Genomic DNA, 27172 nt, shown 5'->3' with positions numbered 1-27172 from the left:
GATTTTGCTCAGGTCACGATCTCATGGTTCCCGAGTTTGAGCCCTGCATCGGACTTTGTGCTGACAGTGTGGAGCCTGCTTGGGATTGTCTGTTTCTCTCCCTGTCCCTCCCCGACTTGGTCTCTGTATCTTTCTCAAAATAAATAAAAACTTAAAAATTTTTGTGTAATTGGTATGATTCCATAGATACCAATGATACTTAATGCTTCCTTCCATCCATTCATTCCAAAATGATGACATACACCAAACAGATATGACAAAGTCCTAGGCCCTATGGTACTCAGATTCAACAAAAATTATCTTGAAGCATAGTAAAATCTGCTTTCAGACTGAATTAATTCATAATATCAAGTTCAACCTTGAAAAAATATTCTAGGGAAGTTAATACTTTACATAAAACTCAAAGAAGATGTTTAATTACTAAAGAACTATAAACAACTGAACATACAAAACTATGTTTTTAAAAAGAAAATTTTACATAAATCAATATTCAACTAAACTACAAGATACAGCTAAGTTCTGTTATATAATTAATCTCTAAGAGCCCATAGAATTCTTTTTTTTTTTTTAATTATTTAAAGTTTAGTTATTTAGAGAGAGAAAGAGCAAGTGGCAGGGGAGGGGGGGGGGCAGAGAGAGAGGGAGAAAGAGAATCCCAAGTGGGGAGATCATGACCCAAGCCGAAATCGAGTTGGAGGCTTCACCCACTGAGCCACCCAGGCACCTCCAGAACTTTTTATATAAGCAATTGCCACCAATGGAGAAAGAAAAAAGAAAGGAAGAAAGAAAGAAAAAGAAAGAAAGAGAAAGAGAGAGAGAGAGAGAGAGAGAGAGAGAGAAAGAAAGAAAGAAAGAAAGAAAGAAAGAAAGAAAGAAAGAAAAAAAAAAGAAAGAAAAAGAAAGAAAAGGTAATGTAGAAATTCAGCCATTATAAAGTATGGCTAAGATAGGGGTTTGTTTGTTTTTATGAAAGATATTAGGGAACTCACAGCGCTGATCACTTTCCTTGGCTGTGTTTGATATATAATCAGCAATACCAAAACTCACAATCAAATCTTTTAATTTTCTGTCCACCCCCATACATCTTCCAAAATGTTATTTTTGTTAAACTCTCATATTTGGTATCTTTATATAAACTCTGCAATTGTGTTGTCAACACTACAGCAAAACGTCTTTATCTTTTTCAAGGAGATGGTTAGAGTCAATAATTCGCACTGGATTCTCTACATCATAAAATCAGATATTTGTATCAGTAAAAGGCTCAGCCTGACCAGGAGATACTGATAAAGAGAAAAATACTTGCTGTGTGGCCACAGGTAGCTTATTTTAACCTTTCTGGACCTCCACGAAATGGGATGATCTTAACACATCCTACCTCACAGTGTTGAAAAGGTAATTAAATAACATGTGGAAGTTGTTCTTTAAACATGTTTAAACATATTCAACCACTACAAATATAAAAAGCAGCCAGGAGAGTGGCTGGCACATTGTAGGCCCTCAATAAAGATTAGTTCCTTTTCTCTCCTTAAAAACATTTAAGTGACAAGTTATATTTGCATCTTCGGAATATGAGTCGAGTCAGAATGAACATATATTTGTGAATAAAATGTAAAAAAAAAAAAAAAAAAAAAAAAAAAAAAAAAAAAAAAAAAGGGTCTAGAGGAAGAGAAAGTATACCTGGCTCCTCTGATTAGGATTACTACAAAGGATCCATGTTTCTTGGCAAGTTTTTTTTTCATTTTAATTTTTAAGTATGCTTCACACCCAGCATGGAATCAATGCAGGGCTTGAGCTCACGACCCTGAGATCAAGACCTGAGTAGAGATCAAGAGTTGGACACTTAGGGGCACCTGGGGTGCTCACTCTTGATTTCAGTCAGTGGACTGACTCTTGATTTCAGCTCATGTCATGATCTCATGGTTCCTGAGATTAAGCCCAGCATTGGGCTCTGTGCCGAGAGCATGGAGCCTGCTTGGGATTCTCTCTTCCCCTCTCTGCCTCTCCACTGATGATTTCTCTCTCAAAATAAATAAACATTAAAAACTAAAAGTGCCAGATGCTTAAATAATTGAGCCACCCAGGCATCCCCTGTAAAGTTTTAAATGAGTGAGAACAACTGGGGCGCCTGGGTGGCTAAGTTGGTTGAGCGTCCAACTTTGGCTCAGGTCATGATCTCGTGGTTGTGGGTTCAAGTCCCATGTCTGAGCTGTCAGCTCAGAGCCTGGAGCCTGCTTCAGATTCTGTGTCTCCCCCATCCTCTCTGCTCCTCCCTTGCTTGTGCTCTCTCAAAAATAAATTAATAAACATTTTAAAAAAGTGAGTACAATATAAAATAGAACTAATGAAGGATAAGAGGGCCAAAGGTGTCAAATTAATAGATGTTTTAAAATAGCTCTACAGAGATTTATATATTTATCATAGCTGTAATCAAAATGTAGGTGATTGAATCTTGAGGCTTAGAAGGAGAGAGAATTTAATTTACAGGGCAAAAGCCATGCCACGTTCAAATCTCAAATTTAGTCTAAAGGGTTATGTTGCCAGAAAGAGTAAATGACTTACTCTAAGTGAGAGATTTAATATATGAAATTTATTGTCAAACTGGTTTCCATACAACACCCAGTGCTCATCCCAAAAGATGCCCTCTTCAATGCCCATCACCTACCCTTCCCTCCCTCCCACCCCCCCATCAACCCTCAGTTTGTTCTCAGTTTTTGAGAGTCTCTTATGCTTTGGCTCTGAGAGATTTTAAAAAGTACCAGTAGTAAAGCACTTAGCTGTTCCCTCCCTACCAAGCAAAAAAAAGTAATATCTTATGGTGAACTGACTTGACATTTATATAGGGAACCAGCCACTCAGACTGTATTTATTTCTATTGTGAAAAATACTTAGTGAAAAAAACCTTCCATTAACTGAAAAACTGGCAAAAACTAAAGATACAACATTGTCACAGATTCTCATGACACTACTATTCAATAGATTCTTCCTTGTTTATATAGGAAGCTCCAGTTCAGTAATATCACTTTCTGGTCCTAACAATAGAAAATTTCTGAAAAATTATAAAGAAATAACAGGTTCAAACTTCTTTTTTTTTTTTTTAGGTTCAAACTTCTATCATTTGTTTATGCTATGATGCAGATTTATAAAACCTGAAAAATCAGCAAACTGCCTATAAAATAATGACTAATATGAAAGAACTTCTCACTGTATGTTACTTGCAGTATGAATTTTTGTCATATTCTAAAGAGTTTTGTGGGTTAATCAGTAACTAGGAGCCTTGAGACCACAAAGCCCCTGAAATTGTATTTGATGTTGCATATACAAGTTTTTCTGTTTTTAATTTTAGAGTGAAAGGGGTGGGGCATCTGGGTGGCTCAGTCAGTTAAGCATCCAACTTTGGCTTGGATCATGATCTCATGGTTTGTGAGTTCGAGCCCCACATCAGGCCTTCTGCTGACAGTGTGGAGCCTGCCTGGGATTCTCTCTCTCCCTCTTTCTCTGCCTCTCCCCAACTTGCATGTGTGTGTGCTCTCTCTCAAACTTTAAAGAGAGAGAGAGAGAGAAAGAGAGAGCATACAAGCAGAGGAGGGACAGAGGGAGAGGGAGAGAGAATCTTTTTTTTTTTTTTTTAAATTTTTTTTTTTCAACGTTTATTTATTTTTGGGACAGAGAGAGACAGAGCATGAACGGGGGAGGGGCAGAGAGAGCGGGAGACACAGAATCGGAAACAGGCTCCAGGCTCTGAGCCATCAGCCCAGAGCCTGACGCGGGGCTCGAACTCACGGACCGCGAGATCGTGACCTGGCTGAAGTCGGACGCTTAACCGACTGCGCCACCCAGGCGCCCCAAGGGAGAGAGAATCTTAAGCAGCTTCCACCGTCAGTGACGAATCTCTTGTAGGGCTCAATCTCAGGACCCTGAGATCATGACCTGGGCGAAAATTAAGAGTCAGATGCTCAACGAACTGAGCTACCCAGGTGCTCCTATACCTGTTCATTTTTGAGGAAAGAAACATAGCTTTTTGTCAGATTTTCAGAAAGGTCCAATGATTTCCACCCCAAACGGTCTTATTTTCAAATCTAAAGATAGGAACACTGTGCTAATAAGCTAGGAGGGAGGAGTTACCCTGGCATTCTTGTGGTAACCAAAAGTACCTTAAAGGCCTAAGAAGAATGACAGTATTTGTGGACACTGAGAAATTTTCTAAATCCCAATATATATCAAATATCATTTTTAAACAAACGCTATTATTCTACTATTTTTCAAAGCCATTTATTAGGAAAGGTGATGGAATAAAGTTATCCAAGGACTGTTCTTTTTCTTATTATAAAGTTCACTACTAGTCAATTTGATGTCTTTAAGCCTTCCATAAAGAAAAAAATTTGTCTTCAACTGAATCTGAACATACTGTGATTCAGTATACCTTATTTTTTTGAATTTTTTTGAATTTTAGAGCTAGCTACGTAAGTATCTTTAAATCTAGGTCTAAATGAAAACTCATGATTGAAGGAGTCTACACATCTTTGGCCACTTAATTTTAGTAATTTTCATTACTTTTAAAATGTAGTGGCTGTAGCACATGAAAAGATGCTTGGGCACCTGCATGGCTCAGTCGGAAGCGTCTGACTCTTGACTTCCACTTGGGTCATGATCTCATGGCTCATGAGTTCGACCCCCATGTCAGGCTTTGCGCTGACAGTGCGGAGCCTGCTTGGGACTCTGTCTCCCTCTCTCTCTGCCCCTCCTCTGTGTGTTCGCTCCCTCTCTCTCAAAATAAATAAACTTTAAAAATTTAAAAAAATTAAAAGATGCTCAACATCACTAATTGTTAGGGAAATGGAAATCAAAACCACAATGAGATCCCACTTCATACCAATTAGGATGACTACTATAAAAAACAAACAAAACCTAGAAAACAACAAGTGTTAGCAGGGATACAGAACACTTGGAACCCTTGTACACTGTTGGTAGGAATGTAAAATGATATAGTCACTATGGCAAACAGTATGAAGTTTCTCAAAAAATTAAAAATAGAATTAGCATATGATCCAGCTATTACACTTCTGGGTATATATTCAAAAGAAATAAAAAGCAAGGTCTTGAAGAGATATTTGTGCATCTATGTTCATAGCAGTTATTCACAAGAGCTAAAACATGGATACAATGTAAGCATCCACTGATGGACAAACAGATAAGCAAAAAACAGTCTGTGGGTTCAGCTTTTGGCTTTGTCCAGCAAGGCTGAGGATGGCAGAAAGGATTGCTCAAGATTCCATGCAAGTCAAGAGAGGTGAGAGGGAGGCTTAGGGAAGTCTCTCCGAGCTGCTCTCAAGCTCCCATGTTTATCGAGCAGACATTTAGGATAACATTGTGCAATACTCAGTGGGCTACATGCCACTAAGAATGTACAGGAAACGTGCAGAAAAACAAGTTAAGACAGGGTAAAATATTCCATGTGATAACATGGTCTAAGGAATTTGTGAGCATAGGCAGGACCTAACCCCTAGGTATATATTAACAAAGCTTGGCTGCTGTTTTCAGCAAGGCCAGAAAGCAGTTTTCTGCTTTGCAATGTGTTCCCTTATAATCTCTTAACCCAGAACATACCTATTTGATTTCCCACAAAAGTCTATACATACAATGGAATATCATTCAGCCTTAAAAAGGAAGGAAATTCTAACATTTGCTATAACCTGGATAAAGCCTGAGGACATTATGCTAAGTGAAACAGGGCAGCCACAAAAAGACAAATGCTGTATGATTTCACCTATATGAAGTACTTAGTCAAAATACTGAAGAATGGTATTTGCCAGGGGTTGGGGAAAGGGGAGTGCAAAGTTACTGTTTAATGGGTATAAAGCTTCAGTTTGCAAGATGAAAAAAGCTCTGAAAATGGATGATGGTGATGGCTGCACAAAATGTAAATGTAGTTAACACCAGTGAACTATATACATACACTTCAGAATGGTTAAGATGGTGAATCTTCCATATATTTTGCCACAATAAAAAATATTAGAAAAAACAGAAATAAAAAGTAGTGGCTAGGAATATTTTTTTCTTATGGTAGTAATAATAAAAATAGCTGCTATTAAATACCCACAGTACTTTATATGCTGTGCTAGACATTTTATACGTATCATTAATTCTTACGACTTTATAGATATGAAAAGTGAGGCTCAGAAAAGGTTCAGTAACTTGCCTGATATCACACAGCACGGAGGCAGCAAAGTTAGCATTCAAACCAAAGCCCATGCCCTTCTTTTATGCACTGTAGTACAATCTCTGCATTTCATAAAAATTCAGAATAAAGTACACAGGTGCCCTCAAAGAGCAGTAAATTCATAAGAGCACTGATTATGAACTGATTAAAAAAAAACAAAAAAACCACACACACCTAGAGCATAAGGGGCACTGAGAGGGGAACAATCAGAATATAATAACCTATATCTTACCTCCAACCCTAATACACCCATGCAGACCTACTTATATGCAGCTCTCATTCCAAATCAAGTTGGTAAGAAAGGCAAACCGATAATAAGTTTCACGTTGGAAATTACCAAAGAAATGTTTCCCAAATCAGCAGCATAAGAAAAGGGAAAAAAGGTGGTCTAGGGTGGCAGAAGGTAAAAATTTAGGTATTTCACAGGATATTAAGTGGATGTTGTTAAGGACTGGGGACAGGATGGCAAAAAAATAAAAGAAAAAGATTAAAAAAAAAAAAAAGAGCAGCCAGAGATAGAAAAAGCAAACAGATGAAAACAAAAATTACAGAACAGGAAGATAAAATTCAGTACTAGAGAATGACATAAATATGCAAAACAGAGTTGATTTTCCTTGAAAGAGTAGAGTTGGGCTAGTAGATTAAAGATTCCTAACTTGGCAGAAGTAAACTGATCCACTGTAATGAGTGATTAGAGCAAAATTTTTCAGAATGGGTTTTCAATCAAAATGTGGCTCCAAAAATGTTGAAAGAAAAAAATACCTAGGCGGACAGCAGAGTTGGAAAATTTAAAGCATATAATAAAGGGGCGCCTGGGTGGCTCAGTCGGTTAAGTGGCCGACTTCGACCCAGGTCATGAACTCACAGTTTGTGGGTTCAAGCCCCGGATTGGGCTCTGTGCTGGCAGCTTACAGTCTGGAGCCCGCTTCAGATTCTGTGTCTCTCTCTCTGCCCCTTCCTTGCTCATGCTCTGTCTCTGTCTCTCAAAAATAAATTAAGTGTTAAAAAAAAACTAAAGCTTTTGATAAAAATGCCAAAGATACGTTTTCATTGAGGTCATTCATCAATATCTTCAAATCTTATTCATGACTGGAAGCCATTAGGATATTTAAAAATTATTCTTTTGTTCTTTTCTTCTATTCACATTTACTTCAGAAATTATGAAAAAAACTCATCTGATTCCCTAGAATTACATCCTTTCTTAAATGCTTGGTAGTGAAAGTGAACATTAGCACGTCCTTTCATTGAATATCAGAATGTCAGAGAAGAGAGTTTAAGTCCTGGGAATAGGACAGGAAGGTACCTCTTTCAAGGAACTAAACCTCTCTCAGGGCTTCATTTCATCCCTGCCAATCTCTTAAAATGATCTTTTTTTTTTTAATTGCCATAGTATTATTTATTCTTTCTGGTTTAATCTATAAGCAATTAGCTTTCAGAAAAATTGAAGATAAATTTGGAATTTCAGAAATAGTGAAAATCTGGATTCTGAGCTTTGCAAAATTATACTAACATATTTCAAATCATGAATATGTATTTTATATACATGAACACAGATTTTATCTATTAGATCAGAAAAGGCTTCAGAAAATTATGAAATCATCCTTTCTCTAAAACACTAAAAAATGAAAGGGAGAAAAGGAAAAAATAAAAAAAGTATGAGAGCATGATGCTTTAGTGAGCAGCCAGTAGTTCACTAGTGGACAGCAGTTTATTGGTTTCTCTCAGCAGTGAAGTCTCCTCCTCTTGGGTGGTTTGCACTGTGACTGCAGCTGCGTACCTTTGGTAGTATCAGATATGCTATTTAACAAGGCACACATCATATCTCCCTCTAAATGGTGAGGGTTTAGTATATGTGCTGGCCTCTGAGTCTTCTTAAATTGGTTCTCTAGCTCCAGAAAACCTTGATCTCCTGAGAGGATGGTGAAAGGAATCTGCTTGGGTAGTTGTTCATCTAGACGGCCAGCCTAAGTTGGAACAAAACGCATATGTTGATAAAAATCAGTATTTGAGTTTTAAACCATTACATCTATTTCAGTATGAACACATACCTAGAAAGGTTTATTTATTTTAAGATTTTATTATTTTTTTAAAGTAGTCTCTACACTCAACATGGGGCTCAAAGTCAACCTCGAGATCAAGAGTTGCACACTCCACTAACTGAGCCAGCCAGGCACCCCTAAAAAGGTTTATTTAACTTGTTCTCTAGCTCCCACCAAAGTATGATACAAAGATCTCCTTCATAAATAAAATATAACACATTTAATCAAATGTAAACTGCCACGAATTATAAGATAAGCTATTTTATGTGCCACTAAGAAAGAAAAAAAAATACCAAAAGAAGTCAAATAAGAGGCTGGAATGCTACAAGGGTTACTTACACACTTAATCTAAGGATAAATAAGAAATAAATCTGCCATAGAGAGAAGGTAAGCAAGGTAATCTGCATAATTCAATCTTAGCACTGAATAGATGGAAAAGAAAATGTTTTGTGGTTTAAAATGTAAGCAGGAGTTAACAAGGTTACAGAGTAAATTCATGTTATCAGTGCGACATGTAAACTGACTTACATTTAAGCAGAGAATTTAATTTAAAATGGGTCTCAGGTTGGTAGTTTCTCTAGGTGACTGGCAGACAGAGAAGCAAATGCAAATTTCACCTAGGCCAACAGTGATTGTTAAGGTGTCTCCCAATTTCAGAGATGTTAAAATGTGAAAGTATTTCAGCATACATCAAATACACTGTCATCTATTGATCATTATTCTATAAATAGTTGAGGGTTTACAATGGGTAGCTGGGAGTCTGCTAGGAATTGGGGAAAGCAGTAAATAAGTATGATATGGGTCCTTGCTCTCATTAGTCATCAGCAGAATCTTATGTAGAAGATTTTATACAAAAATATAGCACTGAAGAATGCTCTATACTGTCATTACGATTCAAGTGGAAAAAAAAATTCCAAATGGGTCCTAGATTCACATTAGATTTTGAATAAAACAATCACTCACATGCATACATATGGCAAAATCAGCAGCATCTTTTCTTTTACTACAACGAGGATGAAGGAAGAAACATCCAATCCTATTCAGGTAATTATAGATCTTACAGTTGAGTGGAGGCTTCCAATTGGTGTTTCCTCCTATTATTTTTAGAAAAGGCATAAATGATAGTCAAACAGAGAAAAAAAGAGAACTGAACAGTAGCTACAACTGAAAGCTCTATCAAGAAAAAACACACTAGAAAAAGATTTTTTTAGAGGGCAAGTACTAGATTAGAATGCAGAACTCAGTTCTAGTATAGGCATCACCATCTTGTTGCTTTACAATCTTGGCAAAGTAGGCCACCTTCCCTGCATCTGCTCATTAATCTGAAAACTCATAGGTTATGTTAAGGAAAATCAAAAGTAATTATGTGTAAGGAGTCTCTGACTGGTATAATTCCATATAAATGTAAGCATTAATTTTGTTTTGTTTTGTTTTTAACAAATATGTCAAGACTATTCAGTGGATAGAAATGATAGGCAATCAGCAAAGCTAAATTTACTAAAAGGTTGTACTAGAGTATTTATCCAGGTCAGTACGTTTCTTTTTTAATTTTTTTGAGGTCAGTATGTCTCTATCCTAAAACCAGTCCTCCTCTTTGTTTTTTTAAAATTATTTTTAAAATGTTTATTTACTTATTTTGAGAGAGAGAGAGAGAGAGTGTGAGGTGGGGGGGGAAGGACAGAGAGAATCCCAAGCAGGCAACATGCTGTCAGTGCAGTGCCCAACACAGGGTTCAATCCCACGAACCGTGAGATCATGACCTGAGCTGTCAACTGAGCCACCCAGGCACCCCAAATCATCCTCTTATATGCTGTTGCCTATCAAACATGAAGTTTATTGGATGCTCACTATACTAAACTTCCGTAAATCATAGTCATCTCTCTCCCTGTTTGGTCAATGGTTTGTAAAGAAATATTTAGATGAAGTTGCGTATTTATGAACTTCAGTTCAGTAAGGATGAACTGAAGAGGCAATTATGGCAATTTGAAAATCATACTAGTTCTGTAGCCAAGCGTTCCAAGTTCAAAAGCTAACTCTATTATTTATTAGTTTTACACTTTGGAAAAAATAAACTTCTCATGCATCCTGCCTTATGTTTTAAGAAGGAGATAAATATAATAATCAGTAAGCATGGGTTAATACCAAGCATTAGTACCTGGCACATTGGAGGTGCTGAATAAATGTTTTTTCAATACGTATCAAAAGATCCACAAACTTTAGGTCACCAAAGAGAGCTAACATTCACCACAAAGAAATGTAAAGAGAAAAATATTCTGGCAAAGTAGCTACAATGCAAAGTGACAATATTGCAATTACGTTTGTATGTTCTATTCAAGAAGGTTCAAGAGCAATCCTTTTAATGTGGAACATATTCTAATGGAGAAAAGAGGAGAAGGTATCAGATGTTTTCCTTATCAATCATACCTTGAAAGCCCCAGATGAATGTTCCTTGGTTAAGATGCCCTGGTAGATGACCAAAAAAGTTTGACCAGTTATCAAAGTCTACAAAGACTATATGAGTCATGGTTCGCAGATAATCCAAATCTGGAAGTTCAACAACTTCTTCATCTGAGAAGAGAAACATTAACATGAATTTGGTAAGAATTAGCTAAAAACGCTTTAATTTCTCAAGTTTAAAAGATACTAGAGAATATGCAAAAATATTAATCTTGAGTATTATTAATTTCTACTTAAACCTTTTCATGAGATCCAAACCTATACATGATACAGTATATTTACACCAGATAAAAAATATTCTGAATACTTCCAAAATTTTATTATTCTTTCTATAAATACATGCCATTGATGCTAAGCCTTTCTCTTTTTAATTAAAAAAAAAAAAAACACAAAAACACAACTGAGGTGGCTCAGTTGGTTGAGCATCCAACTTTGGCTCAGGTCATGATCTCATGGCTTGTGGATTCAAGCCCTGCATTGGGCTCTGTGCTGACAGCTCAGAGCCTGGAGCCTGCTTTGGATTCTGTGTCTTCATCTCTCTCTGCCTCTCCCCCACTTGCATGCACACTGCTCTCTCTCAAAAATAAACATTAAAAATTTTTTTTTTTAATTTTTTTTTTTCAACGTTTATTTATTTTTGGGACAGAGAGAGACAGAGCATGAACGGGGGAGGGGCAGAGAGAGAGGGAGACACAGAATCGGAAACAGGCTCCAGGCTCCGAGCCATCAGCCCAGAGCCTGACGCGGGGCTCGAACTCACGGACCGCGAGATCGTGACCTGGCTGAAGTCGGACGCTTAACCGACTGCGCCACCCAGGCGCCCCTAAAAATTTTTTTAAAAAATAAATTAAAAAAACCTGTCACACAATTAGTCAGAAATACAGTCCTCATTTTTTTTGCCCATACACATGAATATTGCCTAAAACATGTCTTCTTTGTATGTAGCAGCTAGGCTCTGCCACCAATATGCTGGTCTGAGTCCACAAATCCATGTAACTTACACCTTCCCTGTCACTTCTCTGGCTCTCCTCTCCTGCTAAGCTGTTTCCTGGCAGTAATTGAAATCTGCCACTACTATAGCTACTGCTGCTGCTGGAACTGCCATAGCCATCTTAGTTTTGTAGATTGGCAGAGTGTTGGCCTGTACTACCATAGGGGCCAGAGCTTCTGTCTCTTTTCTCTTTTCATGGGTCCCAAATTTGAACTGCCAAAATCATTATAGCTTCCGCCACTTCCAAAATTACTTCCATCATTACCAAATCTGTTATAGCTGAGACTTTCTTTAAAAGTTGTTTATAATAATAAAATATAATAAAATAATAATAATAAAATAAATGATAATTAAAAAACAATGTACTGGGAGAACTAAAAGACCCAGTTTTAAGGCTGAAAAACCAAAAACTTGCACCATCCATCAAATAAAATTTCAAGGTGGGGCACCTGGGTGGCTCAGTCAGTTAAGCATCCAACTTCGGCTCAGGTCATGATCTCACAGTTTGTGAAAGTTTAAGCCCTGAACTGGGCTCTATGCTGACATCCTGGAGCCTGCTTTGGATCCTCTGTCCCCCTCTTTCTGCCCCTCCCCTGCTCATGCTCCCTCACCTCTCAAAAATAACTAAAAACATTTAAAATATATATATTAAAATAAAATATCAAGGTTACCTGGTAAGAACTTCTCTCCACCAGAATTATGTTCTTTTCCCAATCTAGACTGATTTATTAGTAACCTGCTAGCTATGTGATTAAAAACCCTACAGAGCACAAATGAAAATAAATGACAACCCTCTACCATAAAGTGGTGCATAATAGGTACTGGTGGCACATCAGCACCTCCTACCATAAACACATCTTTCTTGGTTCTCTTAAGTTCTTTCTTCTTCCACCATTCTCCAACTCTTGTTCTCCATCTCTTTCACTTCTTTCATAATTTTCTATCTTGATAAGGCCTTAAAGTTTCCAGTGTACCAATGCAAACCTTAACATTTTAAATTATTTTTAAAATGACTAGGTTCTACTCCATCTAATACAGCCTCCCTCAAATATACTGCACTGCCATCCTCTCCCATTTCCAAGCCACCTATCTTCTTTTATCTTGTCTTAAAATTCTTAGTAATTGTAAGGGCCCCTGGCTAGCTCAGTCAGTGGAGCATGTGACTCTTGATCACGGAGCTGTGAGTTCAAGCCCCACACTGGGTGTAGAAATTACTAAGGAAAAAAAATTTTTTTTAATTCTTAGTAATTGTAGATTTAGATACTACAATCATCTATCAAACACAGACCGACATAAATTCCCAAAAGTAATCGGGAGAACAAGAGAAAAGCACAAGAGAACATAAAAACAGTGTAATCACTGCTTCACTGTTAAAAGTAGAACTGAATGAGTTGATAGTATGTCATGTAATCATTTCTTACATAAAACATGCCATGACTAAAAATGATGCTAAGATCTACAAACGCTATATACAGCAAGCCTGTATAAACTCAGTAGTTCATAAAAATAATTTATAAAAAAATTTTAGCCAAAATTTTCACATATCCTCATTGTCCCCTCTCTACACTGTGTAACTTACCAAGAGCTCATGTTTATTTAAAAGAATATGGACTTAAAATTATATTCTAACCATGACAAATTATACTTCTAAACAAAATAAAACCATTGTCCTCTTCTAGACTTACTCTTTTTTAAGTTTATTTATTTATTTTGAGGGGGGAGGGGCAGAGAGAGAGGGCGAGAAAGAATCCAAAGCTCGCCTGTGTTGACAGCACCTAAGCCACCCAGCACACCTACACTTAGGGAGTCTTATCTACATTAAGTACAAAGGGATCTATACCTCAATTTTCTCCCTGGTTTCCTGCTACCATTTGTAACTCTACTTCTAATTGCTATTTTAAGTCTAAGTAAAAGCTCTGCTTTCCAGAAAATCATAACAAAAATATATAAATTCTGAAGTGAACATTAAGATTTCTCATAATTACGGAATAAAGCCAAAATATGAGGATGTGGAGAAAAAGGAACCCTCATACACTGTTGGTGGCAATGCAAACTGGTACAGCCACGATGGAAAATATGGAGATTCTTTGAAAAATTAAAAATAGAATTACCATATGATCCAGTAATTCCACTACTAATTACCTGAAGAATATGAAAACACTAATTCAAAAAGATATACGGACCCCTATGTTTACTGCAGTATTTACAATAGCCAACTTATAAATACAACCCAAGTGTCCATGGATAGATGAATGGATAAAGAAGATGTGGTGTATATATACAATGGAATATTAGCCATAAAAGAGAATGAAATCTTGCCATTTGCAACATGTATGGATCTAGACGGTATAATACTAAGGGAAATAAGTCAGTCAGAGAAAGACAAATACCATATGATTTCACTCATGTGTAATTTAAGAAACCAACCAAACAAAAAAAAAGACAAAAATCAGACTCTGAATATAGAAAACTAGTGGTTATCAGAGGGGAGGTGGATTGGGAGGATGAGTGAAATAGGTGAGGGGATTAACAGTACACTTATCATGATAAGCACCGAGTTCTGTATAGAACTGTTCAATCACTATACTGTACACCTGAAATGAATATAATACTATGTTAACTATACTGGAATAAAAAAACAAGTTTAATTAAATAAAAAAAAAGAATTTTCCAACAACAAAAGAATAAAGTCAAAATATAAACACAAAGAGTTCACTGGATTTATCTTCTTAATGAACCTTCTAAATGATAAGAAGAATCTAAATGTTAAGGATAACATTTATATACATTTATATATATATAAATTTATATATATATTTATATATATATAAATTTTAAATCTGACTTTCAGAAAGACTATCAATTTTCTTCATCTCTCAAAATTCCCATGCTTCTTATAAAAGACAATGTTATCTTAAATACATAGTGTTTAAATCTAATATATACTCTTTGTCCCCTTAAGTTTAGAGTAGTTAAATGAATATTTAAATACTAGTATGTATTCGTATTTAGGAATACATATCCCCCAAAAGTATATGCTATAATGATTACTGTATCATCCCACCATGTTTCTTACTTCAAAACTGAATCATTATTAGCTTTCACAAAAATGATGGCCACAGGTGCACCCGGGTGGCCCATTCGGTGAAATGTCAACCCCTTTTTTTTTTAATGTTTGTTTATTTTTGACAGAGGGAGTGAGACTGGGTAGGGCAGAGAGAGAGGAAGACACAGAATCTGAAGCTGGCTCCAGGCTCCGAGCTGTCTGCACACAGAGCCTGATGCGGGGCTTGAACTCATGAACTGTGAGATCATGACCTGAGCTGAAGTTGGACACTCAACCAACTGAGCCACCCAGGTGCCCCAAGTGTCAACTCTTGATTTGGGCTCAGGTCATGATCTCATGGATTAGTGAGATGCAGCCCTGTATTGGGCTCTGCACTGACAATGCAGGGCCTGCTTGGGATTTTCTCTCTGCCTCCTCCCCGCTTGTGTGGACACTCTCAAAATAAATAAATTTAAAAACAAGGATGGCTACAATACATGTATTTTCTCTATCAGTATGTGAAATCTGCACAGACATTAGAGTTGTAATGCCATACCTATATTCTGACAGCTTAGGTCATTCTCGGCTCCCTTCTCCATCTCTGAATTTTTTGGATGGCTTACTGCCTGTTTTAGTTTTCTCTCTGGACGTGAGGCACTGGCAGCAAACTTGTACAGGCTTGTTTTCTCAGATCCGAAATGAGCCACACTGGGTTTCCGTAAAAAGCAGTGTTTTCTATGGAAGTGCTGCTGAGCACTCTCAGGATCGTGAAACACTTTGGTGCAAGTGCCACACTTGATGACATACCGTTGCTCCTTTTCCTCCTCACTCTTTTCTTCTCTGTGCACTTCATGGATGTGAGTATTGATGTCAGTTACATTCTGTGCTGTTGCTGAACACAAGGTGCAGCGAAACCACAGTTTACCTTTATCCAGCATGATTTGGAGACATCTACCATAATCTTCCTTTCTGTTAACTTTACAGAGGTAACTCTCACGGCAACCACAGGTTAACAGGTTACTGGTCTCTATTACTGGAAAATCATTCTCAGTTTTAATTGAAGTTTCAGTTTTTTCTGACACAAACACATAATCTGTGCTGTGGTGCTCCTTATAATGACTTAAAAATGCTTCTTCCACATTAAAGGTAAGATCACAAAGCCCACAGAAGTACTTAACTTTTATCTCATTGTTATGCTCATCTTGGCAATGTCGGTACAGTGTTTCAACCTTGTGAAAAGTCTTTTTGCAATGGGCACAGCTGTATCTATGAAACTGGTGACTTGCTAAAGACATGCAATGCTGTTTTACACAGTCCTGGGAATCAAACATATCTTCACAAATTCGGCACTGCCATTTACCCCTTGGAGGACTATTTGCTGGAGAATGATCAATAATAGTAATAGTTGAAGGATTCTTAGCAGTCAAATTACTCACCAATGTTGCAGAGGATGTTGGCAAAGTTTCACTTTCTACCTCATCCGTCTCATAAAAATATCTGTGTCCATTATGAAATTCAGTCACATGTGCCATGATAGTCTCTTTTCTTGTTAACTCCTTTTTGCATGTCCGACACCAGAAAAGAAAGTTATTTAAATGTGCCCCTCCATGAATCCGGCTCATATGTAAACGGATGACCCCTGAATCTTCACATACCTTTCCACAGACCACACACTTATAACACATTGTGTTTGCTGAGAAAACATGTTTTTCTACTGCATCTTCACTTAGGAATTGTTGATGGCATTCACAAAACCAGGTTTTAACAAATGACTTTTCTTTCTGAACACAAACTGTACCTTCGTGGCTTTTACCTTCTAAATTCATCTTCTTTTTTGGAACAGTGGTGCAATCTTGTGAGTTAGATTCTTGAACAGACATGGTTCTTTTAAGTGATGAAAATTTTGATCGATCTAGCAAGAGATTCAAGTCAGAAGAAGGTTTGTTCCCTTCACTGCTATGGCAATAAAGTAAGACTGATTCTTCCATTGAGGTAATGACTCGGACTTTGTGCCCTGAATTCTGCTTGTGATTTCGGGTACTGGTTTCATCCGCAAAGACTTGGTTGCAATTTGGACAGTAACCTCTTAATACGAATTTTTCTGCAACTTGGGCAATGCTCTTCTCAGCCAAAGCTACAGGACCAGCATTTCGACAACGAACTCTAAATTAGATGAAAAAAACCTCTTTTGTAAGTACTTTCTAAATACAGTATCTCTGCTTTTTATAGGAATTATAAACAATGTATACAAAAAGCACTAAAAGATATTTTTCAATAAAAATGCAGGTTACAGAATAATTTTACCTCAGAGTACCTGAGTATTACCTATATTTTGTCTCTTTCTAATCCATGTACAGAACAGTAAAACTAGAATCAAAGGATCAAAAAAATTCATACAAATATTTGGAAATTGAATCCCTAATCCTTAGAAGTTAAACAACAAATTTCTACTAAATCTATGGGTCAAAGGAGAAATTAAAAGGGAAAAGGGAAAATATTTTTAAATAAATGAAAAAGAAAACAACCTATCAAAATCTAAGGGTAATTCAATGCTTAGAGGAAAACTTATAACTTTAAATGTTTATACAGAAAAAGAAGGTCCAAAGTCAATCTAAGCTTCTACTATAGGAAGCTAGAAAAACATAAGCAAATTAAACCCAAAGTTTAATTTTTTAAATGTTTATTTTTATTTTTTTGAGAGACAAAGCGTGAATGGGGGAGGGGCAGAGACAGAGAGAGAGAGAGAGAGAGAGAGAGAGACAGACAGACAGACAGACAGAGACAGACAGACAGACAGACAGACAGACACAGAATCCAAGGCAGGCTCCAGGCTCTGAGCTGTCAGCACAGAGCCCAACGTGGGGCTCAAACTCACAAGCCATGAGATCATGACCTGAGCCGAATGCAGACGCTTAACCAACTGAGCCACACAGGTGCCCCATAAACCCAAAGTTTAAAGAGCAGAAATCAACAAAGTAAAAAATGGGCAAACAGCAGAGAATCATCGGTAAAGTCAAATGCTGGTGGTTTCAAAGATCAGCAAAAATTTGTTTTGAGACAAATTATAGAAATAAACATAAACGCTAAAAAAACCAAAAAACTTTAAAAAAGCTGACATTCATAAAAGTTGAAGTAAACAAAATATATTCCTGAAGAATAAGCAAAGGATACTCAGGAAAGAGGATGGACAGCCACAAAAGACATAATTAATATGATAGCAAAGTCTAGACTGGGACAGAATATAGTCACATATTTCTGACAAAATATTTACATCTAGAATATATCAAGAATTCCAATTCACTATGAAAAAAGCAAACAATCCAATCTTTAAACTAGCAAAATACTTGAACAGACATTTCACAAAAAAAGATAAATGAATCATCCATAAGCACATGAAAAAGTGCCCAACATCATTGTTTATCAGGGAAATGCAGATTAAAACCACAAAGAGGCACTCAAAGAACAGCTAAAATGAAAGACTGGCGATACCAAACCTTGGCAAGGATGCAGAGAAACTGGCACTCTCATACCTTGTTGGTACAAACACTTTGGGAAAGTATGTAGTAGTTTCTTATAAAATTAAATATACACTTACTCTTTGATCCAGCAATTCCACTCCTAGATATTAATCCAAGAGGAATGAAAACATATGTCCATAAAAGACTTGTACAAAATATATACAGTGGCTTTATTTATGATAGCTAAAAACTTTAAATCCAAATGCCCATCATCAGGAGAATGAATAAACAAATTGTGCTAAGTTCATATAATAAAATACTACTCACCAATAAAGAGGAACAATGTACTAAGCAACATAGGTGTATCTCGCAGATATTATGACAAATACAAGAGAGTACATACACATGATTTCAATTACATGAAGTTCTCAAGGAGATGAAGCCAATGCAAGGTGGAAAGAATATCTAGGGCAAGCAGGGTAAGAGGGTGGGAAATGACTGGAAAGGGACACAATGGAACTTTCCACAGACAGGTAACATATTATGATAAAAGCATAGGTTAACAGATGTAGGTATCTATCTGTGATTTTATGTCAAAATCATAAAAGTTAAGATGTGTACACTGTGATTAATTTAATTTGTATTTCAAAAACAAAGAACTTTTAAAAATAATTAAGGGGCTGGGGCGCCTCGGTGGCTCAGTCAGTTAAGCGTCCAATTTCAGTTCAGATCATGATCTCTTAAGTTGTCAGTTTGAGCCTTGCATCAGGCTCTGTGCTGGCAGTGCAGAGCCTGCTTGGGATTCTCTCTCTCTCTCTGCTTCTCCCCTGCTGGTGCACACACACACACTCTCTCTCTCAGATTAAATAAACTTTAAAAAAAATAAGGGGAATAAGGAGCATAAAGATGTATAGAATAAAATGGGTAAATGGAGGTTCGCTAGACTATTCTGCTGACTTCATACAGTTGAAATTTTACATAATAAAACATTAAGAATAAAAATAACAGGTAGAACCAGGATTTGAACTCACGAAATATAAGTCAGAACCAGGACTGCTAACCTTAGTAGTTACACTGGGTATATACAGAGTAATTATATTCTACTGCCTTGTTTATTGAGAACATATTTTACTCGAAGGTTTGTGAAAATAATTGTTCTATTTAAATGAATGCAATTTAGTAGATACGAACTTTTAATATATTTTAATGATATAACAGGAAAACAGAGACCTAAGAGACAGAGCACCTAAATAGAAAATATGTACAGACTTTGTTTGGATCATGATTCCAAGAAACCAAATGTAAAACAAAAAACTTTATGAGATAATCAGGGAAATTTTATAACTGATTAGGTATTTGATGCTATTAAAAATACCAGTTTTTTAAGTTGTGATAATGGTATTATAGGATTTTTTTAAAAAAAGGAATCCTTATCATTTATAGTTATATATAGAAGTATTTACAGATAGAATGACATGATTTACCGCAAAATAATAACTTGCAGGGGGGTGAGAATATAAATGAACACGACTGCCAGGTGTTGCTAAATCCTGAAGCTGGGTAAAAGGTATACTGGGGTTGTACATTGCTTGATAATTTCCATTGCAAAGACAAAAAAAATCACACTTGATTATTTGATAAATTTGGTCTTTCACTGAAATTTAATTTTCATATGTATATTATACTTTCCATTCTGGTTGACTTAAAAGCAAGTCACACTTAAAGGCAAGTTAACCCACTCCTCCCCCCATACACACACTCTTCACAAACATAGAGAGAAAAACACAAATAGAACTGTTGGTTTTACATTCACAGCAATATCAATATATCCACTTTTTCCACACCTTCAACTTCTCTCATTATGTTAAATTTGATTAATTTCCAGACTAATATATAATCTCATTTTAAAAGCAGAGGAACATGAAATAGAAAAACATCCTATTGAATCCTCCTGCTGGTAAAGAGCTTCTTGGGCAGGATTCCCTTACAGCCCGACTAGACCTGTACAAACCTGAAGTGGGCAGTGAGCTCCATGTGAGAACGTAGTGTCTGGTGGCAGGCCACACACTTAACTTGAAATGGGACATCTTTGCAGAGAGAGATCAGAAGTTTCTTTGCAAAAGATGGAAATGATATTGGCTGTGCTATTCCCTTGTCATCTGAAAGACAAAATACACTATAACTTGCAAAGATTTAAGCAGATAGCAACCCAACCTTCCTCCCCTTTGCCTTGCTCAACATTGGCTGGAATATGTAAAAGATTGTTGTGCTAAAAAACTAAGAGAAGTCATTTTCCAGCCGTAAGTACAAAGGATGCTGAACTCATGCTCAAAATCTGAACCTTTAATGCAGAGAAACACCCAACTTCCCAGATGTTATGGATATATAAAAATTATTATTACATCAAAAATTATTTTTTATATTTATTACATAAAGAAATGCTTTCTTTCCAAGTTTCTCTTCATTCCTCAAAGTAACTAAACCTTACTGCTGGTACAGATCAATGTTGAGAATCTTTTTTGAAAAATAAAAATTAAGACAATCTTTCACTTTCATGTTTCCAATCCAATGTGAGGATAAGTTACCTCAAGAATTATCTGAGAAGTATGGTAAATCAGCAAAGATTAAAGTACTTTAATAATTTTCAGAACAGAGTATTAACATACCACTCAGTTTAAAATTCTGATGGAAATGATTCTTTCCAGACATATGCTTCAAACACTCATCCTTGCTGCTAAAAAGAAGGAAGCAATTTGGACATGCAAAACACTGAATAATCTGAGGAAGAAGGTTGTTTTTATGTCCATCATCTGCAGCTTCCTAAAATACAAGCAAAGCTGTATTACAGACAACTAAAATCAATATTCAATTTTTAAAAATCAACTTTCAAAATTTCTGATTTGGAATATTCTGTACCAATTTTTAACAAGAGAACTTTTCTTTCCTCAGTGTGAACTATGGAATTTTTATCATTAAATTGCCTATGTGGATTAAAATTTTTTTTTGTTAACTCTTCACCATCTTTTTGTGATAATATACAAGTAAATTTGCTTTCTATATATTTTTCTTTTATATACACATCTATATTATGTTAATGAATAAATGTTTTCATATCACATACACTTTTTCTTCCATTTTGCTTTATTCACTCTACTCTGCAATATAACCTATGTTTATATATGTATTCTTCCACAAATATCTCCATGCTTAATAATCTACAAAAATATATAGAAATAAACACACAGGGAACTGCCACTGTTTTACCAAATATTGTCATCTTACAGACTCTTCTGCTTCTTAGTTCTCTTATTCCACAAAACCTAATGAAAATGCCTAAAAAAATCAACTGGAATACCTCTAATTCATTCTTCTCAATGGTTGCAAAGTTCTCAACTGGTTGTAAACCAGTGTAGGTTTACTAAGACTTAGGTAACTATTCATTACCAGACTTTTTTTTTCTTGCCACTGTAAACAAAACAATGGTGTTACAAACTGATAAGAACATATACTACACTTGATCTTAGCCAAAAGGCCAAGAAGCAATAACACAACGGTGTTATAAACAACCTTGAATACATATCCTTATTTACAGACGTATTTTTCTCATTATTAGGAGTGGCCCTATTGAGTTAAAAGGTTTATTACTTGAATATTAAAGGATACTGTATGATTGTTTTTCAAATAGGCTCTACCAATTCACACATTCCCTAGCAATGAATGAGCCTGGTACAATAGCTACTATAGATTTTTTTTTTTTAATTCATACAATTCTATGGATATTCCATATTCTGTGGATTGCTTACTCATACCCTTTTGTCTGATGTTTCAGTTGGTTTTGTTTTCTCCCCTGCCGGTTAACTTGTATCATTTCTTCATTATAAAAATTAACTTTCTGTCTGATGCTCCATTTTGCAAGCATTTTTCAAATATCTATGAATTGTGATGTGGTCAATTTAAAATTTTAATATAGTCAAACAGGTATGTCTTTCTAGGTGTCCACTTGGTTAAGAGGCTCCTCTATCTCAAAATTGAAAATGTTCTAAATATAAAAAAAAAAAATTTTTTTAAAGTAAACTCTACCTCCAGTGCGGGGCTCCAACTCATGACCCCGAGATTAAGAATCACATGCTTGGGGTACCTGGGTGGCTCAGTCAGTTAAGCATCTGACTTCAGCTCAGGTCATGATCTCATACTTCGTGGGTTTGAGCCCCGTGTCAGGCTCTGTGCTGACAACTCAGAGCCTGGAGCCTGCTTCTGATTTGGTGTTTTCCTCTCTCTCTGCCCCTTCCCTGCTCACGCTCTATCTCAAAAAAAAAAAAAAAAAAAAAAAAAAAAAAAAAAAAAAAAAAAAAAAGAAAAAAAAAAAATTTTAAAAGAGTCACATGCTCTACCAACTGAGTCAGCTAGGCGCCCCAAAGCTGAAAATACTTTAAAGTATCTATATTTATGTCTGTGTATATGTGCTTGTGTATAAATATAATTTGACATCTTGTTAATGGTCCTTAGAGTAATAGCCTTAGAAGTTGTACTGTGTCTTTTTAAATTTACAATCATTAACATTAGGGATATAGAAAGTTTATATAGTGCTAATAAGATGCAACAGAAAGAGGAATAAGAAATTTACATTTATATTGAGCACATGTGAAGAAGCACATTAGGGTTCAAAACGTGCTTTTCCATTTAGTCCTTACGATAGTCCCATGAAGTACTATTTTCATTATTTATAAATGAGAAAACTAAATTTAGTTAAGTCAACACTTCCCTCCAATCAAGTTGTACCCTGGGAAGAGACAAAATAACCAAACAGTCTTATACCTTTGATTAAAAATTCTATGCTCTTTCCACTATACCTTACCCCATTTTAATTTAGTGAGTGCCCTGCAGAAGATCACATCTAAGAAGATACTTAGAAAGCTCTAAATAAGAGCACTAACGGCATTTCTTAAACACCAATTTATAAAAATGTCCCTAACTTGAAGAATGCTAACAAAATAATTCTTAGTTCAACTGTGAGTTATAAATGGATTCAATATAAAGCTTGTTTAAAATATTTGCTCAATAGAACAAGAATGTGATCCTACATAAAATTTTATTGAAATATAACAATTGCAAAAGCATAGCATATTAGCTCATGCAAACTAGGGGAATAAGTGGGAAATAGTTATTCAATTCTTTTCTACCACTATATTTTCAGCTATATTAAAATAAAATACACCATACACATTTGTATATCTAAACCAAGTTAAACCACAATAAAATACTACTTTTTACCCACTAGGATCTAGGCTAGCTTAAAAGGCACATAAGTGTTGATAAGAATGTGGAAAAATTGGCATCTGCATATATTGCTAGTAAGAAAGTAAAATGGTACAGTGTGTTGGATAACAACTTGGCAGTTCTCCAAGCAACTGAACATAAGTATGATATGACCCAACAATTTAACCTGTTAGACAAGTAAAGACATATTCACACGAAGATTTATACATTTATTTATAGCAACATTATTCACAACAGCCAAAAAGTAGAAATAACTCAAGTGTCCACCAAGTGATGAAATGATAAAGAAAAAGTGGCATATATCCATATGCTGGAATGTTACTTGGCAATAAAAAGGAATGAAGTGCTGATATGCTACAACATGGATGAACCCTGACAACATTATGGTAAATAAAAGAATCTTGTCACAAAAGGCCACATATTTTAAGATTCCATTTATTTGAAATGCCCAGAAAAGGCAAAACCATAGTTTACAGGTTGCCTAGGGCTAGGGAGGATGGGCTAACAACAGGGAAAAATAACCTTAAATGATAGGCTGGCCCCTAGGAAGAGAATGAGAAAGAATGGTTGTGCCTATTGACCCACAATTGACACTGAGGTACACTGAAGCTTACAATATGTCCTCTACCACCTGCATTAAACGGAAGAAAAGCAGGAAGCTATCTAGTGATATACCACTCATTGAATGGCTTTAATGTTAAAAACCACTAGACACTGGCTACTACTCAAAGTGTGACCCAAGGACAAGAAGCACTGGCATCACCTACAAGCTTGTTAGGAATCTTGAATCCAAGGTCCCACCTCAATTTATTATCAGAAGTTGCATTTTACAAGATTCCCAAGTGATTAGTGTATTAAGTTTAAGAAACATTAGCATAAACAGAAGAAATTGGGGACGAAAGGGAAAGAGGAGGGAAGCAAGGCCAAAAATGCAAATTGTGGTTAATTTCATTCTCTTTCACTGAAGAATGCCATCTTTACAAAACAGAATTCACAGGTATACAATCTTCTAGTGACCTCTTCTGGCTGATTTAAGATAGGCAATTATAATTAGTGCATACCAGTTTCCTTTAGAGTTCTGGTGACGGACTCTCCAAAGAATAAGCAATAAGGAGCATTTAATGAGAGCTGTTTAAGGCCTAAGTGCTTTAGAAAGAATTATATTTTCTCTCAATAATCTTGCATGTAAGTATAACAATTTTATTTTAGAGACAAATAAAGCTCAGAGATGTTCCTTAACTTGCTGAGTACATACAGCTAATAAAAGCGACAGTAGAATCCAGGTCTGTCTGGACATCAAAGCCTTTGCTCCATTTTACCATAATGCTTCTCAGAAGGCTAAATATCATAAATTTACTTCCTGGAGACCAGGCAAAACAACATGGAATAAGTAATTCTCAGAAAAAAAGGGAACAAATTAATGAAATTTGGGAAAATACAAATGAGAGTATTAATTAAGGTTAAAATACCTATTCAGATTTACTAAAGAAAAAAGATAAATAATTTGCTCACTAAAATAGACAAAACACTTACAGCCTGGAATAGGGAAACAGGCTCTGAAAGAACTCTAGTTTCAAAAAAGGAAGAATACTAGTCACCAAGTGAAAACACCAAAAAAATTTATGGAACGCAGTCCTCTTGTATCATTTTTCTCTTCTCTCCTTAAACCTTTGTCACAAGAGGAAGCCCTGTCATTTCTTTTTGTTTCACTTTAAGGTCTTTATTCTAAATGCCATTACCTAAGCAAAGCCTTTTTTCATCTCAAAGTTAAATTATTGCAAAAGTCACCTAAAGCAGTCTCCTTTCTACACCTATGAATCCACCTTGAACACTGCTACCATCCTAATACCACTCGATCTCTTTGGTATCCCTAAGAAAGAGAAGGAACTGGGTTCTAGAATTAAAAGTCCTTCTAACTCTAAAAGGTATAAAGCATTATTTTCATCATGTCACTGTCCTATTACAATAACCTCTTGCCAGTATTAAGGTTATCACTTGTGTTGGGAGTCCCCCAAATCATCCCCAGGTTTGATGGTTTGCTAGGATTCACAGCTCTCAGCATATCGTTGTATTCACAGCTATGATTCATTATAGGTTTTAAGCTATCAGGATATTTAATGTGGTATTGCTTTTAATAACAAAAAAATGAAACAACTGATACATCTAAGAGGAAATTAAATGAACTATAATATATTCATACAGAAGAATACTATTCATTGACTTAAAGTGTATGCATCGATTCAACAAATGTTTAAGCACTCATGTTTACAACACACTGCTTTTCTCTTTAAGTTTATTTTTGAGAGAGAGAGAGAGAGAGCGAGCATGCATGCATGCAAGGGGGCAGGGAGTGGGACAGAGAAAGAGGAAGAGAGAATCGCAAGCAGGCTCTACACTGTCAGCACAGAGCTGGGGCACGAACTCACTAATTGTGAACTCACGACCTGAGGCAAATCAAGAATCAGACACTCAACCAACTGAGACACCTAGATGCTCCTAATACACTGATTTTCTTAATTACAGAAAAACTCACACACCTGATCTTATATAAAAATATTTATAAGTGTTTTTGATGCAACTGTAAATCAGATTTTTTCTTAATTTCACTTTCTGCTGCTTCATATTAGGGTATAGAATTGCAACAGATTTCTGTACGTTGATTTTGTATCCTGCTACTTTACTGAATTCATTTATTAGTTCTAGTAGTTTCTTGGAATCTTTAGGGTTTTCTATATATAGTATCATGTCACCTGCAAATACTGAAAGTTTTATTTCTTCCCTACCAGTGTGGATCTTTGTTATTTCTTTTTGTTATCCAACTGCTGTGGTTAGGACTTCCAGTACTATGCTGAATGAAAGTGGTGAGAGTGGACATTCTTGTTCCTGACCTTAGGGGAAAAGCTCTCAGTTTTTCACCACTGAGTATGATGTTAGCTGTAGGTTTTTCACAAAAGGCCTTTTTTATGTTGAGGTTATGTTCCCTCTAGACCTACTTTGTTGAGGGATTTTATCATGAATGGATATTGTACTCTGTCAAATGCTTTTCCTGTATCTATTGAAATGTTTTTTATCCTTTTTCTTATTGATAGATCACATTGATTGTTTTGTGTGTACTGAACCTGCTGCACCAAAACCAATAAAATACCTAGGTATAAACTTAGCCAAAAATGTGAAAGACCTATACTTTGAAAACCATACAACACTGATGAAAGAAATTCAAGATGATGCAAAGAAATGGAAAGATGATCTATGCTCATGAATAGGAAGAACATATAGTGTTGAGATGTCTATACTACCCAAAGCAATCTACAAATTTAATGTAATCCCTATTAAAATACCAACAGCATTTTTCACAGAACTAGAACAAATGATCATAAAATTTGTATTGAACCACAAATGACCCTGAATAGTCAAAGCAATCTTGCAAAAGAAGAACAAAACGGGAGGTAACACAATTCCAGACTTCAAGTTATATTACAAAGGTATAGTAATTGTAACAGTGGGGCACAGGCATAAAAATAGACATATTGATCAATGGAACAAAACAGAAAACCCAGAAATAAACCCACAATTATATGGTCAATTAATCTTTGACAAAGGAGAAATGAATAGCCAATGGGAAAAAGATAGTCTCTCAACAAATGGTGCTGGGAAAATTGGAGAGCAACATGGAGAAGAATGAAACTG

The 27172-nt window shown here is 35.9% G+C and overlaps 1 protein-coding gene and 1 pseudogene across 4 annotated transcripts in view; both read right to left on the bottom strand.

The window, feature by feature from the left end:
* ZNF451 (zinc finger protein 451) overlaps positions 1–27172 on the bottom strand; it is an 88299-nt gene that overhangs the window by 14135 nt on the left and 46992 nt on the right. For all 4 annotated transcript variants that reach the window (XM_086707138.1, XM_086707139.1, XM_086707140.1 and 1 more), the window contains 6 exons: positions 20875–21028; positions 20220–20367; positions 15307–16913; positions 10681–10824; positions 9220–9350; positions 7995–8181 (listed from right to left, as the gene is read on the bottom strand). In XM_086707138.1, coding sequence (XP_086563264.1) covers positions 7995–8181; positions 9220–9350; positions 10681–10824; positions 15307–16913; positions 20220–20367; positions 20875–21028 — 2371 coding nt within the window. The remainder of the gene's footprint in view (positions 1–7994; positions 8182–9219; positions 9351–10680; positions 10825–15306; positions 16914–20219; positions 20368–20874; positions 21029–27172) is intronic.
* Positions 21618–21752, bottom strand: LOC112863024 (U2 spliceosomal RNA; annotated as a pseudogene).

The sequence above is a fragment of the Puma concolor genome, chromosome B2 (genome assembly GCF_028749965.1).
Source record: "Puma concolor isolate L17-30 chromosome B2, mPumCon1.1.hap2, whole genome shotgun sequence".
Lineage (NCBI taxonomy): Eukaryota > Metazoa > Chordata > Mammalia > Carnivora > Felidae > Puma > Puma concolor.
This window is presented reverse-complemented; position numbering and strand designations above follow the sequence as displayed.